Below are 20421 nucleotides of genomic sequence, written 5' to 3' on the forward strand. Positions count from 1 at the left end.
TCAATAACAAATTACCAATGTTTGTAAAACAATCAAATCCCGATTTGAAATAATAAAGAAAATATTGTATATATAATAGAATATGGTTTTAAGATATAGATATATTTGTTGAAATTTGTTTGGAAAATTTTTAATAATTTTAAAATGCGATACTTTCGCCCTTCCTGCTTATTCATAGATCTGCACTGTAAAAAACAAGCCAGCAAAGCTCATGGAAAATCTCATGAATTCTTGTACACATAGTCACATTATAAGCTTTAAAAAACAAGTTTCACAATTCAAAGCATTTTTCCCTAATTGTTTTTGAACCCAAGTTTTAAAAATTTGATAATCTTGAAGTCAAAATAAAGGTAAGGGAAAATGTTGCTTTTATAGGATGAAACTGATTGCTCTGGAATCTAATTGTTTCAAATTGTGCTACTTCAAGACTCATTAGTCTGGTTGTTCTAATAATCTAGGAGCTAATTAGAAAGATTGCTTTTCTTTTATTGGTTTTAAGGTGATTTATTAGGTAATTGGTATTCCAAAACATCTTTTATTTTGTTTGTTTTTCTAAATTAAGTAAAATTATCTATACGCTTAAATTATATTTTATACTCATTTTTATATACCCACTTTGTATTGCTATAGTCATAAGTAATTTACAAACATGTTTTCTATAAATCAATTTATTAAAAATGTTCACTTCCTATGAATATTAGTAGTAGATTCTATTATAAAAGACTATACAGTAGAATGTGGTTTTGATAAAAATGAAAAATAGATTAATTTATAGTAATACATATTATAGAAAATGATTTGGATAAACTTCAATAGGACCACTATATTCTAGGGAAAACATTCACTTTGACAAATCATTAACATGTCATCTGTAATGGATACAAAGTACCTGGATATTTATTTATTGACAAATTTATTCATAGTATTTCCAAAAGACAGCTACTACATCAGTATCAAGGAACCAGCTTTTAATAAGATGATTTCTTATCAATCAGCATGCCCTCTTATATGTTAATAACAGAAGCACTTTTTTTTTCAGTTTTTGCAAATAATTATTTTCCCTCTATCTTTTGCCTTTATTTTTAGTTAAAATTTATTGATATACCAAAAATGTATAGGATTTGTGAATATATTTACTTGTAACGGAAAACATTTACTAAATTTGACACTGTTTTCAATCATTTTATTTTTTAAATAGAATTTGCTTCTTCATCCTTTGTCTTTTAAGTTTCTGAGAGTGTGTGATATGTAAAATTGATTTTTTATCTTTTGTGTATCATCACCTTATAATATTTTTCATATTAATTCTATTACATTTAAGAATAGAGAGTCTTGTAACTAGTCCTAGGATTCAAGTCTCTATTAGACATTTAGATGAAGTATTTTGGTCAAAAAGCCCACATTAAATGTCATAGCTGTATACGTATATATGTACACACATTTATGGCAGAACTATCCCAACTAGTGCTGAAATATAAGTGGGATTATCTTTTACAATTTGAGAAAAAATTATTTACCTCTAACTATTTATAAATGTTCTAATTAAAGAGGACCCCTGAAAATTATCATACTTATCTTTCTCCAAAATATATTAATTGTACATAACTGAAGAAAATAAAGAAACTTGCAAAGAAAAAACAAAATGAGATGGAGTTTTCCTTACAGTGGTCTTCAATATTATTAAAAATACAAGAGAGAGAGATGAAGAGAGCTAAGATAGTAGGGTAAGAGAAAGAGAGAGCAGGGTTTTCCTTGGTTTACATGGACAGATATCCCAATTTTATTTACTGATATTGCATCTACATTTTCTATAATTCTCCACTAAAAATATCACAGAATCTTGGAAAAATAACTGATTTGAGATCTTGAACAGGAAATATAAAATGAGCCTATGTATCAGTCTGGTTCCAATTGAGAGAGACAGTAATTAAAATGAAGGAAGTTTAATATAAAGAATTATTGAGCTATAATAGGGGAGTAACTATAAAGATGTAATGAGAACTCCAAAGGGTACTCTGGGGCTCAGTGAAATCTCTAAGGACAGACAAATGTGGAAGGGAGACAAGCTTCAGATGTCCCTGGAGGAGGTGTGGTTGCAGCATCTTGCACGCAGGGCAAAGGAATTCACTGGGCTAGAACCAGTCCACATTCTCCAGGCAAACATGGATAATCCTCCAGCGTACAAGTGGGCTGGTGGTTGGAAATGCAGAGGGAATTGGGAGACCACTGCAGGTGCAAGGCCTGGAACACACAGTGACGACACTGGCAGGGCTGTAAGACCTCCTCTGGCCTGGGCTGGAGTACTACGGTCGCCAAGGGAATGTACATTTGGGAATTCGGGAACTGTGCTTGTGGCTAGGCAAAGTAATACATATATTTCCACACATCCAGTTAGCTGGTCAGCTGTGCAGCTTGAGAAAGGGAAAAACAAAAATGCTACACACATAGAACCAGGAAGAGGAGCGCTTTTCCTCCTGCAGTGTGCATTCAGTGCCCTTTATTGACAAGACTCAACCTTGCACTCACAATAAAAGATGCTCTAATGGGCCAATCCATTATCATAATTTCACAGTGCCAGTTCTTTTTAAGCAGGTAGTGAAGGATGAATGTGCAGCTAGGAAGCAATAAATTGGTAAGTGGCAGAACCTAGAACATATTGCTGTACCAAAAACGATGAAAGCAATCAAAGACTAATAGGTCGTGTCTAAAGTACACAGAAATGGATACAAATTCTGAAGATCTATTTTTCTTAACATTGCCCATTTATAAATCTGTGATGTAGATTGCTACATTCTTTTCTTTTGTTTTTACTTGAGTGTGTGTATGTGTACCCATGCAAGCGCACATATATTTATTTTTTAAACTAGCATGGCTCTGGGTTTTTTGAACATCAAAGAGGACTTCTCTTTGTGTGTGTGGTGTGGGGAAGGAGAATGTGTGGGAGAAAAAGAGTGAACTTCACTTTGGGATTCTTAGTATAAACAAATTCACACCAAGTCTATTGTCCTTGGCACAAAGTCTCCCCTCAGATTTTACTATTAAGAAGTTTTATGTTTCTTACTCCAATATTTTCTAAATTACATATTCTCTATATTTTATTCTTCATTCTTCTTTTAACAATTAACTTTGGGGAACCTCAGTCTGAGAGGTGTATCGCAAAAGGTTCATCTTTCTCATTACATTCCCTTTCTCATCTGTAATCGAAAGGTGAGATTCTTTCTTCTCTGCTTTCACCACCCAAATTTCCTGTTTGCCATCTGGGGAAGTATATGCTGTTTCTTCATCTTCTCTTGGCTTAAGCCAGAATTTACACTATGTGACATGTATAGTTCTCATTTTGTGTTTTGATGGTGTAGCCACTTCCTTATTTTATTATTTATTCTTTATTTTTAATTTAAAAAAATTTCCTCTGAAAAATTTTAAACAGAATGCTCTTAACAATATTTCACTTATCAGCACCATTTGGTTTTGTTGTCAAGATTATGATAAACAAGTAACTTTTACTGCCCTTTGTAATATTTTTATGAAACTTATTTATATAGATATAAAACTTAAAATAATTATGGTTTCTACATAAAAACCATTCAGTTACACAAGACATGCTTTATTATCTTTTAAAGCAAATAGTTTTTGAGAGCTTAATCCATTAAGTTTTAACGTTCACACATTACTATCAAACTTTTAGGAATGAGTAAGAAATTAACAGCACTTTTGAAAGTTTGTATTGGTACTCTGGGAGGTATGTATTAATATTTGGTGCCTTGTTTTAGTTGTACTTGAAGGAAGCCTACCCCCTAAATTTCAGACCAGAAATAGTGTAAGTTAGTCTGATTCCACATGTAACATCTAAGGAAACATGGGGGAAACCGTGACAATCCAGGAGCCATGATAGCCCTAATGCCCATATTATTTTTTCTTTTTCCATGTTATTAAAATAAGGTCATTGCCATGTGCTAGGAAGAAAGTACATATGGTAACGTTGCATATATTAGCAGAACTCAAATAGTCCGTCCATTGAATTGATTTCAATTCATAAGTCATAGTGTATGTAGCAGTGCCAGTGGGAATTTTTGGAGTCCATTTGAATTTGAGTGGAAGAACATTATAGGTAGCCATGCTATGTACCATTCTTTCAGGTACATATAGACCTGGGAGAAACTCCTAGGTTTGATAGCGACATCTATGAGTCCTCTAAGAACTATTTGATGATTTCTGGCCTTCCTCCTTAAAGGAAACTGATTGTAATATAGGGCTGATCAATGTGACTTATTCTGAATTTGAGCAGTACACATTCCGGGAAGGAGGTGAGGATCAGTTGTATTGACCTTATTTTAATTTTTGTCCTTAAAATTGTAAATGTAATTACTTATGAGTACAGAAAGAGAAAAACCTTTTTCCTATTTCTCTTTGGATTGAGCAAGTAATCTAAGGACAGCTAGTCTTTATGATTAGAAGGGCATAGTTAAAATTAGCATCATTCTTTTTTTTTTTTTTTTCTTTTTTTTGCGGTATGCGGGCCTCTCACCGCTGTGGCCCCTCCCGTTGCGGGGCACAGGCTCCGGGCGCGCAGGCTCAGCGGCCATGGCTCCCGGGCCCAGCCACTCCGCGGCAGGTGCGATCTTCCCGGACCGGGGCACGAGCCCTTGTCCCCTGCATCGGCAGGCGGACTCTCAACCACAGCGCCACCAGGGAAGCCCTAGCATCATTCTTGGAGATAGATACAAATGATAATTCCTGCTTAATCACTTATAAGCTATATGATGTTGAAAATGTTACCTAAACTTTTTGAAGCATAATATGAACATCTGTAAAATTATAAAAATATAGAATTTCATAGATTTTCAATGTTGGTTTACATTTAAACTCTTAGCAAGTCACAAGAGAACTCTATGCCACTGCATCCAATGGGCATTTTTCTGCCACAGCAGAGTTTAACTCTCAGTAGAGTTTTGGAGTTCATTGCACCAAAAATTAGTATTTGCGTTACTTTTCGAGCAGTTATACTTAACCAAAACATTGTTATACAATACCAAAACATTGGTATTTCATTTTTTTAATTCTTAGAAGTGTCCAAATAATAAAGAAATATCAATTTATCTTTAAATAAATAAATTAACCCTATCTTCAATTACTGAATGGTCACACTGGATACTTTTATAAATCTAGGATACAGTATAAGAACTTAGTGATATGATTCTTTTTATGCCTATTTCATCATCCTACAAATTTCATCATTACTCATAAAGTTTTCTCAATGTGCTTTTTAAAACTTATATAAAACTTGTATGATGAATGGTCTAGAAGGCTGATGCAACAATAAAATAAATTTTCCCATTGCATCAGTCTCTTCTTTTTAAATGTATTGCTCAAAGTATTGCATCACCTTTCAAAAGAGATATAAAAGCAATGATACACTATCTTTTTAGTCTGATATTGTTTTTCATTAAAAACAGTAGAAAATTCAAATTTTTAATTTTACATCCATAATGACAAAGAAAATAAAATTGCCAGAGGAAGATATTTCACAGTTCTTAGGTGAATTAGAAGATGAATACCAAAAGCAGAAACCAGCACTATAGACTCAAGAAGATGGTGAAATTGATCATGTAAGCAAAGCTTTAGACTGTGAGTCCTCAGATGAAGATAGAACACATGAATATTCTCAAAATCAAGACTCAATGAGTGAACAATCTGATTCTAAGGATAAAGAGAAAATACAGTAATCATCCTTTTAGTCATTCAATAGGAAGGACTTCCTTACAGAATATTTTTTAATGAGAATCTGGGCTGTTCTGTTTTGCTAAAAATAAATGTGACAGTGTTTTTTCATCTATTATAAAATTTTTGCAGCAAAATCTATTTGATTTATCCTGAAAATTGGTGAAGACAGAATGTATCGAAATGTAACTGGAAGGAAAAGGATGCAATAGAATATTTCTTTTTAAGTAGATTGATTATGCTATTTGCTTTTTATAAATCTAAAGATTAAATTCTCTGCAATCATGGAACAAAGAAGATAGCCATTCTACAACAAAAATATGAGCTGTAAAAGACTTTTTAAAACTTCTCAAAGTATTATATATTGCCAAATATGTATTTGCCATGTTTGCATTTTATTAACATTTGATCAGGAGGGCCATAACATTCCCCTTAGCTTGACTCAGTTTCAGACAAATTTCTTCCTGACTAGAGACTTCTGATGTACATTTTCTTAGAACAATTACACTAGAAAACTTCTAATCACAAATTCATTCTCTGCCCCTTTGGAATAGAGATAAATCTTCTCCCAGCCTTTTCCCATTTTATAATGTCAGATGGTCGTTCTCCAGGACCTGGAAACCATTCCTCTGAAATGTGATCATCGAGAAAGACAGGGCCCTTATCTCCCAGTCTCTATGGGAGATCGGAAGCCTAACTTCTGCAAGAGTCAATCAGCAAACGTAGATGGTCTAATCACATTGACCAACCTCTCCGCTGACGTGCCCTCCAGGACGTTTTCACTAGCTCACACCAGAGTTTAAAAACTCTCCTGCTTTTGGTTTCAATAGATTTAAGTTCTCTCTCCCCTATTGCAATAGTCTCGACCTTTTGTAATAATCTTGAATAACATCCTCCTTGGCATCCGTAACAAGCGTCCGGTGCAATTTTGGTTTGCCACATTTTAATAAAGTTGTTTTGCACTGTCTCTTTATATAGCTGTGAATTGTTTAGAAAATACATTTTTTTTAAAGTAAATGACCAAATGGTGAACTGTGAGAGCTGTTTTTTCCCCTGAAATAGTGGGAATGGAGGCTAGTGACACTTCTTCCTTCAAAAACTATCACCTCTATACATGTCCACATCAAAAATCTTTTTGTTTCCTTTTTACCTCACTGGTCACACCTACTTAGTATCTTTTGCAGGCTTCTCTTCCTTTACCAAATCCTTAAATATTGCTGTTCCCAAAGGCTCTGCCCTATGTTCTTTAATATTCTCACTTTATATTTTCTTCCTGGGTGACATCATATACTTTCTTACCTACAAATATTCTAGTAAGTCCCAAATTGTTGAATTCGAATGGACCCTTTCTTTTCTGCTTTTACCTGACCTGTAAGCAGTAAATAAAAAAGATAATAAGTCCCTCCTCCTTGGAACACTTTATTTGGTTTCTAGGGTCCCACACTCTCCTGGTTTGCTCCTTACAACTCCCAATACTTACTACGGAATATCTGGGTCTCAGTCGTTAGACTTAGTCTTTTCTCTGTCTACTCTCTCTCCTCAAGGGATCTTATCACACTCAAGGTTTTAAATATCACATATAGGCTAATAAATTCAAATGTATATCTACAGAGAATTGTAGAGAAAAATACCCTATCATTGTTTCGAGAAACATAGTCTTCATGCTCTGTTCATTTATTCAACTAATTATTATTATCAAGAATATCAAAATAAACTCGCTCATTTATCACAAATATCTTATAATCTAGAAAACATGCAAAACTAGAGACAACTTGTTTGACAAATGTATAAGTTCTATTCAAACTAGGTATAGATAGGGAGCAAAATATGACGGTGAAATGCATGGATTCTGATGCCAGCACTTGGGATAAAATATCTCTCTGTTTTTCCTTAGGAAGTAACTTCTCTGGGTCTCAGTTTCTTCACCTGGAAAATGAGGCATGTAATATATTTTCCTCATATATGTCTTGAGAATTAAATGGGTTAATGCTATAGTGTTTTCTAGAATCATGTGTGGGACATTGTAAACATTTATTTGTTTAAAATTGGTTAGATTACTTATGGTAAATTTGAGTTCAGTTTTGCAATATAGTTAAAATTTAAACAGAATTAGATAAAGACATTTCAGAAAGGAGAGTTGATATGAACAAAACTACAAAGTAGAAAGTGTTATCTATGTTTTTAAAAACAAGCAGTTCAGAGTATGAACAAGATTTTTTTTTTTTTAAATCAAGGTAGATAAAATTGTGACCAAATCAAAGACAGTGTTAAATATAAGGCCAGGGAGTTTTGCACTTTTATGTGCTAGTTTTGGAAAAAACCATTGACTTTTTTTTAACGTTGAAGTCAGAAAACTGTGCTGTAGGAAATTTCATCTGCTCTGCCTTCTGCTATTATTTCCTCTGTACCTAATGTCCAAAGACTCTTATGATCATGCTTTCACTGTCAGTGAGCAGTGAGTAGAAAAAACAAACACTCATTTATCAAAAAAGGTGATTATTCCACTATATTATAAATGTACTGACTTCTGAGTTCTTGCTTAAGAGTCAGGGTCTGTGAAAAGAAAGGAAGGTCCACCGAGTCAGTAAAGACATGAATGGATTCTAATGCAATAGTGAAGGGAGCTAGCTCCTACTAGGAATGTATATCTGCATCTTGCCACATGATGCAAAAGTTGCAAAAGATTATTGTAAACATTTTAAATTATGATTGTTATTATAAACGACAATTGAGGAGTTAGGATAAAAGGTCCAGTGTAGTCATTGGATATAGGTAGCATTATTCTAGAAGCATTTATCACCATGGGCTAGAGCTCTAGTCTAAGTGTTTTATTGTGTAAATCATGTTGCATTCCCAAATATTCTGCCCGACTCAGCCTGGTCAAGACCACTGAACAGGCAATTTTGTTGGGTAAGTGGACTTACCACCCAGGACATTTACAGAAAGAAATGTACAGTGTATGAAGTAAATTAAGCATTTTTTTTTTAAGTTTGAGTCTACATTGTCCCATCAATGGGGTACTCTGAATACATTCATATTTACGTAAAGTATGTAAAACATACCACACTAGTTTTATACTTTAAATTTGACATATATAACTATGAAATATTGTACTGCTTATAATAATTGTAAATATATAATTTACCTGATATATGTAAATATGTATAGGTTAGAAAATTGTAAGATAAATTGATTATTCCCCAAATTATGTGACTTTTAAGAAAACTGATTTACTACATTTAAAGTATCATTTATTAGATTTACATGAATTATTTACATGATTTTTTTAAAGTTGCCTATTTGTAGATGTGTCCAGGTAACCAGGTATATTTGAAATGCTTGAGAAACTTAGATATATCAAAATTTTAAGCATAGATCTATTTGTAACACCAAGTTTAAAGAGATGTCTAAGCCCAGTGTCTATAGAAGCAATGGGTCCCAGTTCACTTGCATTCTGTTTTTGAATCTTTCTATCCTATATTGTATGTTCACAGGTTTCTAAATCAGTTTGCTTTTGGATCTAGAGGACAGTGTGCTGCATTGTGGAGAGTCTATGAAAGTTTTATGTTACTCTTTCACTTTATCAAAAACCCTGGGTACAAATCCATTTAAAATATATATTTTAAATTCATTTGTATATTTATAATCATTTTTTATTATTTTAAAAAATATTTAGGAAATACTTATAGGCAAGATTTGAGAATTCTTTCCAGAATAAAATGTATTCTAGCATAAACTTAGCTGAATAAATTTCACAAGACATTTTAAGACCCATGTAAAATCCAAATTGTCTGCAACTAGCTTTATTGATAAATTCAAGCCTACTTAGAATGATTGATTTTATAGTATATATACTTATTTGGTAGTTTGAAAACTAGTTTATAAGTTTTTTAAATGTTTTATGACATTTACTAGGATACCTAAAAAAATGTAAAGTTATTGTGTACTGGAACTGAGACACTCAAAGAAGAATCTAATTTAAACTCTACATTTTACAAATGAAGAAAGGTAAGCTCCACATGAGAAAATGTGTGGAAAAAAATTGTGAAGTAATGATAATTTATTTCAAAATGAGTATGCTCTCATAAGTCTTTACATACTTAGTAATTCATTTGAAATTGAGTTTCATTTGTGTTGATGTCTGATATATTTTATATATCATTTTATCTTTATCTTCATGATGAATGGAAAAATAAAAATTAATTAGAATTATTTATTCTATGGAATCACAGAAAATAATTTTTCTTTATTGAACTGACAAAGTACAAAGGATTTACTCTTGAATCCTGACTGTTAGCAGATTTTTCAAACATTTGAGGAATTTGGAAGTAGAAAATGTGAAGTTTACATATTTTTTTAAAAGAAAGAAATTTAAATTATACAGAATTTACAGCATTAAAGCATGGAATTAATATAGCTAAATAACGCTTCTTTTTATCATTTCAAAGTGGGAGGAATACATAGCAAAAGTTATTCTATATAATACAAGGCAATGTTTCGACGTCGGCAATTTATTATGGATTCGTACCTGACCAGAGACTGCATTTTCACAAACGTAAGTCTCATAGTATTCGGAGAACTCAGGAGCATGATCATTGATATCGAGAACTTGCACATACACAGGGACTGCAGAAGTCTGTTCTATACTGTCTGCAAATTGAATAAACAGAATGAAAATAAAGAACGCTAATGCTGTCTTTAGGGGAAAAATGGTCATGAAAATTGCATTAGAGGCTACGTGGTACATTTTTATTTTACTTAAATAAAAGCTGAGGACAGGATAGCTATATGATTCATCTATTTATCAACAATACAGCCTAGAAAAAATGTTCTCAACACTTTCAGCTCAACCAGTATTAATCCAGTGCCTTGTATCTGCCATGGACTGTAGGAGCTGGAGGAAAAGTAGTAAAAGTAAAGGAGAAAGTCAGGTACATGAGCACTTTTTTTTTTTTAAATCCAGGAACTACTGCACATATTTGTCTTATCCCTGGTCTCTACTAACTGAATGCCAGTAGCACCCTCCACTCTAGTTGTGATGATCTAAATTGTCTTCAGACATGGTCAAATGTACTAGGAGGCAAAAATGCCTGCAGTTGAGACGTCTTGCTCTATCATAACGTTCACAAAGGCGCTCGCTCACCAGAAATGAGGAGAATGATGATTTAGTCCATGTGTTAAATATGAAACACAGAGCCAGTGATGGTGGAAGGATGAAAAATAGTGGGATGTTAGCCTCTTCTAGAACCTAATCTGGCAATGGATAGTAAAAGTTAAACTACACATATCTTTGACCCAGTCATTAGTTTGGGAAACCTATGCTACAGTCCAAGGCACCAATATATAAGAGTATGTAATCCAATTTATTTATTCCAGAATTGTTTGCATCCCAACCAAACAACTGCAAGTAACCCAAAAGGGATTGGGGAAATAAGTTACCACCAAATTATGAAATTGTGCATGCTTATTAAAAATGAATGCATCAATGTAACACATGTAGTAATATCATGAACTTTCAAAATGTATTTTAATCTTGGTCCTCAATTTGAGAAAAATGCTTACCACTGTTTGTCTCAGTTGGTTTTCTGTAAAATGGAAATGATACTAGTAACTAGCTTATAGAGCTGTTATAAAGATTAAATGAATTAATACATATGAAACATTTAGAAAATCCCTTAACATATAAATAAGCAATAAACATTAAATACTATTATTTTATTTATCTACTAACCAGAAGTGATATACATGATGTTTTGTGAAGTGCTAAAAACCAATTTGCAGCATAAGGTATTGTATATTTGTATATCATTATTTTAAATCTTTCCTTTTTATTTTAGAAAGCCATGGGAAGGTACATACATTGAAGAGTGGGGAGAGGGAGTTTACTTTGTTTGTCTCAGTGTTTTTATTTATAATCTTACATGCTCTTTTTTTTTAAAATCACAAAGCATTATATTTGCAATTGTAATTCGTAAGGGCAAATACAAATTTTAAAAAAAAAGAGGCTTAACTCTCCCTGTTGAAAATTAGGGAAAAGTCTTTCCTTCCTTCCTCTTCTTAGAGCATTTACTTTAGAAAAGCTTGTAAACTATTCTTCTATCTCTTTTAAATGTATGTAAATCTTTGAAAATTGAGATAAACCTCTTGCCAACTTTACAACCCAGGCCTGTCTTTCTCCAGTCCTGGGAGCCAGTTCCTTGAAATAAAACCATCAATGAAGATAGCACTTTTTTATCCCAGTTTCTGTGGGAGGGTAGGAGCCTAACTTCAGCAAAGGTCTTGACACTAAGATGAAAAACTACCTCTTGTCATAAACGTATAAAAGTTTAGGTTTCAGTTAGCAAACAAACACAGATGGTCACTCCAACTACCTAGTGAATTTAGGATAAACTGTATGGCACATGGTGATGTGAAGTTCTCCTACTTTAAGGCCAGTAATGGTTTATCTTGAGAACATGTCTGCAGTGGGTTATATCTGCTCAGCTATGGAAAAGGCTGAGATTTCTTTCTGATTTGGCAATTTCTTATCAATTTACTGTGATGCACATCAAATTCTGGTTTAATGATTTTCAATTACAAAACTGTTCTCTCTATTTCACCTCGTGAAGAGGGTTTCCAGGTTGGGATAAAATTTTTGGTGGTAATTGTTTTTAACTAATAAATAACAGTGGCAATTATGATAGAAATTGCAGCTTTCAATTCATTAAAATTAAAATTTGCAAGTTTTATTGCATACAAAAGAAACCCATGGCCTTTAGAAAATACATAAACCATTAAGAATTATGATGTTGAGACTCTTCTCTATTGTGTTACATTCAGGATAAAATTGATTAAGAAACATTAAATATGAAAAGGTATTTCTAGACATTTCAAGATGAAATTATTCAAAACTTAAGTCTAATATTTTTTATGGTTTAAATAGGTATCACTATAGAACAACTTTCTGCTTAATCAGTTACAAATAAATTTAAGGAAAATTAGTAAAAAATTAATTTAAAATCTTTATCTGTTTTTCTGAAATATCTATTTAAAATCAAGTTCAAATTAAACCTTTGGCATGACTATAAAAAGCATACACATATCTTCACAGCTTCATTTTAAAGTAGTTAGTCGTTTTATTCACTTAGTTGGCATGCTGATAAATAGCTTGGTGCTTAATTTGGGATGCTTTCCAGGAAAAAGACTAAGCACAGTGAACTTCATTTGCTGGGAAAACAAATGTGAAAATGGAACATCTCTTTCCTGTAATCAGCATAATTGTTATGTCACAAGCTTCCAGGTATTTAACACATGCAGCAAGTACTTTTTGTAACAATTTTATGTGAAGCCTTGTTTTCCACTGTTTAGGTGGTTTGTTTATATTACCATGTCTTAAGTGACTTAAATGGTCAAACAATTATTTTTGATATCAATATTATGGTAATGAGAAATTGGCACTTACAACTATTTTCTCCAAAATTTTGTTCTAAAATGAGTTTAATAATGTGGATTAAAAATGAATCAAGAGGGCTGGGCTTCCCTGGTGGCGCAGTGGTTGCGCGTCCGCCTGCCGATGCAGGGGAACCGGGTTCGCGCCCCGGTCTGGGAGGATCCCACATGCCGCGGAGCGGCTGGGCCCGTGAGCCATGGCCGCTGAGCCTGCGCGTCCGGAGCCTGTGCTCCGCAACGGGAGAGGCCACGACAGAGGGAGGCCCGCATACCACAAAAAAAAAAAAAAAAAAAAAAATGAATCAAGAGACAGAGGAAAAAATACATGAAAATTGGTTACTCAGTGTTACATAAGTTCTTTCTAAGCAGTTTCCCTTAAAATGAAACAAACATTTTCAAAAATATATCTTCAAAGATGAGTGAAATGATTATTAACTTTGTGGGTTTTTGAGAATATTTATCTGATTATATTTTATTTTGGAATTTTATTCCCCATCCTGAAACTTTTCAACTTAATGATAAAAATAACGATGGGAATATCAAATCTCTCTTTATCTAAAAGAATTTTTTTATTTTGAGGAAACTGATTTTATAGCACCAGGAGCAGATCAGCATGAATTGTGTAATTGCTATACTCGATAACATTTCTAATCACTTATTTCTAGAACAGTGATTAACTTCTCAGTAATAAATTCCATGTAATATAAATATATTCAGTTTATATTCATTTTGCATTTTTTCCTTAACCATATTTTTATCTTCATTTATAAATTTTGTTTTAATACAATATTTGTGTCTAACAATACAAATAACACATTTTAAAGACTCTGCTTTTTAATAACTTAAATTGTAGTACTTCTAATTTAACAGAAATTAATGATATAGTCTTACAAAAAATTCCCCTTATATATAAAATAAGATTACGGTGGCTAATTATTTACATAAATTCATTAAAACATGCTCTTTCAATAGCTGAAGGCTACTTTACGTAGAAACACATTTTTCAAAGATGTCCAGTCTTCCTTTGAACTGATTTGAATTCTTTTCTCAGCAGTCTTGTAAGTAATGATATAAATAATTTGTTCTCAGAAATATCCAATGAATAAAAGTTTCTTGCTTTCAGACAAACATCTTTGTGTTTTCTGACACCAATAGCCTTGGCGTTTCTTCTGTGCAGCAGGCATTTACTCCCCTGCAACATTTGCTCCCCATCATTTATCGTTTAGTTAAACAGAAAATTCAAAACCCAGACCCAGTCCTTCTGCAATTTCCAAAGAGCTATTCAATGTATGACAAAAAATATGCAAGAGATGCTTTGTACTCCACCGTCTCATCAGCCTACTACTCAATAAAGTGAGGAGTAAGATATATGTTCAAAGACTTTCAAAGAACAAGCCAAGAAAGTAAACACAATTAATAAAATTCTATGCAAAATCAGTTTTGAAAGGATGCAATCTAAAACATTGAAAACTCACAAACTGAATCCTTTACTGTACTATATTAAAACCATTGGCTAAGTAATAGGGAAGATTTTGATAATCCTTTCCATTGTGTTCTATCCATTCTTCTGAGCCTGAATGAATATGGTTGATCTAATTCTGATTGAGAATTCTGGAGACACAATCTAAGTGGTAAACTGGGATGATTTTATCTATGTTTTGCAACCTGAAAATGGAATCATCTGCCTCTCTGTGAAAAAACACTGGTCACTACTGATTATTAAAGATGTGACTATCAGCACTGCTGACACAATGAGTTTAATTTGAACACATTTTACTGGGCAATATTTTATATGTCCAGTTTGAAAAAACTTACAAAATTTATATTCAATTTTTAAAAATTGATTTAAAAATGCATTCATGAAAAATATGGTAAGAACATATAATTATACAATTAAAAGTTCTTAGAATTTCAAGGGATTTTTCGTTTATTTCCTGTGTTTTTCTGAATTTTCCATGATTTATTTCTTGCATTAAATATTATTTATTGCCGTAATAAAAATGAAGATATTTAGTGGTAAGTATATAAATAAGCTGTAGTAGGAATGTGCAGACATTTTGAATTTAAATAAATTAAATACACATGTATGAATTGATGCATAAAATACAATTTAATTCTAATTTCAGCAACACTTTAGCTTTTGTCTCTATGTTTAGAGATTACTGAATGGTTTAAAAAATATGGGGAACCAATATTTGGTTTCCAAATGAGTACTTACATTTTTCTGCGGCTGTAACACTTAGGTTATACCAAGCACTGATCTCTCGATCAAGAGGGTTAGTTGTGAAGACTGTACCATTGTCATCAATACTGAACACTTTGCTTCTGGTAATAGAATACCTGCACACACACAAATAATTCCTTAATTTTATTATTTTCCCCATATAATACTCTTTAAAGAGTGTATAACACTCTTTTTAAGCAATAAGATATTATCAGATCCACACTCTACACGTCTAATGCAATGCTGAACAATTTTCAGAAAGGTAAATTCTACATTTAAGATTCAACTCAGGGCTTCCCTGGTGGCGCGGTGGTTGAGAGTCCGCCTGCCGATGCAGGGGATACAGGTTCGTGCCCCGGTCTGGGAGGATCCCACATGCCGCGGAGCGGCTGGGCCCGTGAGCCATGGCCGCTGAGCCTGCGCGTCCGGAGCCTGTGCTCCGCAATGGGAGAGGCCACAGCAGAGGGAGGCCCGCATACCACAAAAAAAAAAAAAAGTTCTAGCCCCTTTATTCAGTGAGAGGCCCGCCTACCACAAAAAAAAAAAAAAAAAAAAAAAAAGATTCAACTCAATGGAGACAGAAAAAAAAAAAAAAAACACCTAAAACAGTTCTAGATTTCAACTGACACGTGTGAAATCTAGACACATGTCACTCATTCTCATTCCCAGAAGAGAATTTTCTTAAGTGAATGACTTAGTTAAAAAGAAATGGCAAAATGTCTTTTGCAAAATGAAGAGAAGTACAAATAAATGGGGTAAAAATTAAAGCATGTGAACCTTTTTTTTCCTTTGAAGCAACGTAAAACACATTCTCAGCTTAGGCTGCTGAGTTTCCCTGCTACACCACATAGTTACTTTCTAAATCTGTGCATCATATTATAACTATTTGATTGCTGACATATGACAAATGTTTGTTTTTGTTTGTTTAAAGGAAATAATTAGATAATATCTCATAAAAATAAAGTATATATTTATTACATATATTTATATACATATATGTGTGTGTATACACATATAAACATATCTATATATATACATATATAAACATATATACATATATAAACATATCTCCTAAAAGTGAGGAAGTAAGGATAGTAGGTGTAATGTGCTATTATTAGATCATGCATGGAAAGAAGCCAGATAATAAAATTCTCTCATGCAAAAGCCCGGAAAATAATCTCAAATTCCACAATGAAAGAAGACTTTGAAGTACTCAGCATGTCTTATCTGCTTGCAAATGATTAATAATAAAAATTAAAGAAGAGTAATAACTAGGGTTCAGTGATGCCTTCTCATTGCATATATATTCCTAAAGATTTTGATAAGACATCAATGAGATTTACCATAATTATGTGGCAAAAGATGAGACTATTTTAATCTTGAATTGACAGTTCTCTAATAATATCACACTCATTTGTAGGTTGGTGTTGAGGGAAAATTAAAACAGGAACTACAAAGAATTAAGCTTTAAAAGAATTCAGCTTCAGCGCTTCCCTGGTGGCGCAGTGGCTGAGAGTCCGCCTGCCGATGCAGGAGACACGGGTTCGTGCCCCGGTCCGGGAAGATACCACATGCCGCGGAGCGGCTGGGCCCGTGAGCCATGGCCTCTGGGCCTGCGCTTCCGGAGCCTGTGCTCCACGACGGGAGAGGCCACAACAGTGAGAGGCCAGCATACGGCAAAAAAAAAAAAAAAATTCAGTTTTAGCTCTACTCATTTTTAAACCTTTATAAGAAATTTGCTTACATATCCACAAGTGGTCGCATTTCCTACTTAGATTTGTTGACAAAACGAAACAGTTGTTTAATATTTTGTAGTAAGGGTACAGAATATCCTGTTTCTGTAATACACCATTCCAAATAAAACCAACCAAAAGTTTGAGATTATTTCCTTATAAAAGTTTTTAAAAATTATGACCCTGAGTCATCAGTAACATTTTAAATAATGGTGAATACACACCATTTAAGAAAGGAAAGAAGTGTGTGATACATATTAGAAAGAGCTTGAAATAAAAAGCTTAAAATATAAAGTTTTAATCTACGGTTTGCTTCACAGTTCCATTTTTAAGGAACTCTAAAAATGCTGAGTGAATAGAATGTGGCTATGTAACGTTTTCTCACTGCTAAGAACTCTTGACAGAATGATAGAAACGAATGATTCTTCCATACATATAAGAATGCTTTTATATCGGTCTCTTAATCTTCATACGCCTCTACTATTCCCACTTCCCAGAAGAAAAACTGAGGCACATAATAGCCAAGCCCATACACAAAGCCTAGAGATTCCCAAGTAGGTGCAACTCCACCAGATCTTTCAAGAATTTGAAAGTACTTTTTAAATGCACAGGTGGAAGGTGTTTAAAGACAGCTTCTTCCAGTGGTGAAAGAAATCCCTGTCATTCTTGAACTAAATACAAACTTGCTTCTGGCTCCTGAGCTGGGCTGTTTCTCACAACCTGATTACTCAGATTATTGGTCCTTTTATGTGAATATTGGTAGTTTCTTTCAAGGAATTTCAAGGAATTGGTCTGAATTCATAGGCGTAGAGTTGTTCATAGTATTTCCTTATAATATTGTTTAATATCTATGGGTTCAATAGTTATGTGCCCTCTTTCATTTCTGATAATGGTAATTTTTGTCTATTCTGTTCTTTCCCTCTTGGTTGTCTGGTTAGATTGATCACTTTTACCAATGTTTTGGAAGAAACAGCTTTTCATTTCACTGTATTTCTCTATTTTCAATTTCACTGCTCCTGCTCTAATGTTTTTTACTTTCTTCTTTTTTTTGCTTGCTTGAATTTAACTTGCTCTTCTTTTTCTAACAGAAAAGACTATATTCTTTCTCATATTTATAAAATATTATAAAATTTGACTATAGGTTTAGTTAAAAAGGAAAATTTAATAATGTCCAAAGAATGAATCATCCACAGTAGTGGCAAAAGAGTATATGCCCTATATCTGGAATCTAAACAGTATGGTAATACAGAGAATGGGGATAAAATGAAAATCATAAGGAAAATTTCTTGTGAAGTTTCTCATAACTGTATGATGGAGTTTTTATTACAGACCGCTTCTAAGCTCTAATTCCCACCACATTAGGCTCCTTAAAGCAACTGTATCATCTCACTTTCAGGTCTAGATACTGCGTTCTTCCTTCATACCTGCCCCCAGTTTTCTTAAGCAGTTACCATATAGCTTATTATAATAGTTTATACCAAGGCAAACTTACTTCTCAAGTTTGTCTGCTCTTGACAATGACAAGAATATTTCATTAAACCAGTTGATTTATCCCACCCAAGACTTGCTGAAAATGAGCCTGGGAATGTCTATGCTTCACAGAAACACCAGGTGATATTCAGGACGAAAAGCTGAGTAATATAAGTTATTGGAAGTAGGTATACTTTACCCTGCTTACTATGTGTTAATCTCTTTTTCCCAAGCAATGGAACATCACTGAGAGGAAAATATACTGCATTATCATTCCCTTTGCTTTCTATATATCTTGCCATGGGGTGAGTGTTAACGAAGAGATATTTTCAAATTAAAACTCAAACTGAAATTATTTGGTATTTTCTGGATCTTTTGCTTCCAAAAAAAGGGGGAAACCTCCTGAAATGTGTTCTTGTGGCTTTTTGAATATACATTTGATTTTGTTTTCATGATATATATTGAACATTTGCTACATCAAACTATATCACATGGAAAGAAATCTGTGAACCTATTATTTAAACAATATTATTTAAAAGGTACTCTAAATAAACATCCATATGAGACATTGAAAGATATTCTTTTTGTAGGCTCTCACAAACTTTTTAAGAGTAATTAATTTCGTGGGTATTCCCTGGTGGTCCAGTGGTTAGGACTCCACACTCTCACTGCAGAGGGCCTGGGTTCAATCCCTGATTGGGAACTAATATCCCAAAAGCCAAGTGGTGCAGCCGAAAAAAATTTTTTTAATTTAAATAAATAAATAAAGTTGACATAGTTCACATTAAAAAAAATAAAAGTAATTAATTTCAGTATAAAGATGAAACTATTAGCTAAAATATTTTTGGTAGAAAAAAATAAGTAACCACCAGTAGTGATACTATAAAACACAACCTCTGGAGAGCAACAGCCAGCTCTACCCACCACCAGTCCCTCCCATCAGGAAACTTGCACAAGCCTCTTAGATAGCCACATCCACCAGAGGGCAGACAGCAGAAGCAAGAAGAACTACAATCCTGCACCCTGTAGAAAAAAACCACATTCACAGAAAGACAGACAAGATGAAAAGGCAGAGGGCTATGTACCAGATGAAGGAACAAGATAAAACCCCAGAAAAACAACTAAATGAAGTGGAGATAGGCAAACTTCCAGAAAAAGAATTCAGATTATTCTATGATAGTGAAGATGATCCAGGACCTCAGAAAAAAAGATGGAGGCAAAGATCGGGAAAATGCAAGAAATGTTTAAGAAAGACCTAGAAGAATTAAAGAACAAACAAACAGAGATGAACAATACAATAAGTGAAATGAAAACTACACTAGAAGGAATCAATAGCAGAATAACTGAGGCAGAAGAACGGATAAGTGACCTGGAAGACAAAAAGGTGGAATTCACTGCTGTGGAATAGAATAAAGAAAAAAGAATGAAAAGAAATGAAGACAGCCTAGGAGACCTCTGGGACAAATTAAATGCAACAACATTCGCATTATAGGGGTCCCAGAAGGAGAAGAGACAGAGAAAGCACCAGAGAAAATATTTGAAGAGATTATAGTAAAAAACTTCCCTAACATTGGAAAGGAAATAGCCACCCAAGTCCAGGAAGCGCAGAGAGTCCCACACAGGATAAACACAAAAAGAAACACACCAAGACACATAGTAATCAAAGAGGCAAACATTAAAGACAATGAAAAATTATTGAAAGCAGCAAAGGAAAAACAACAAATAACATACAAGGGAACTCCCATAAGGTTAACAGCTGATTTCTCAGCAGAAACTCTACAAGCCAGAAGGGAGTGGCATGATATACTTAAAGTGATGAAAGGGAAGAACCTACAACCAAGATTACTC

General features: G+C 33.5%; 1 protein-coding gene across 1 annotated transcript in view; it reads right to left on the reverse strand.

The window, feature by feature from the left end:
• CDH19 (cadherin 19) overlaps positions 1-20421 on the reverse strand; it is a 116366-nt gene that overhangs the window by 41997 nt on the left and 53948 nt on the right. Inside the window, exons 8-9 of the mRNA XM_024133955.3 lie at positions 15365-15486; positions 10247-10368 (exon numbers count right to left, since the gene is read on the reverse strand). Coding sequence (XP_023989723.2) covers positions 10247-10368; positions 15365-15486 — 244 coding nt within the window. The remainder of the gene's footprint in view (positions 1-10246; positions 10369-15364; positions 15487-20421) is intronic.

This window comes from Physeter macrocephalus, chromosome 19, assembly GCF_002837175.3.
Source record: "Physeter macrocephalus isolate SW-GA chromosome 19, ASM283717v5, whole genome shotgun sequence".
NCBI classification, from domain to species: domain Eukaryota; kingdom Metazoa; phylum Chordata; class Mammalia; order Artiodactyla; family Physeteridae; genus Physeter; species Physeter macrocephalus.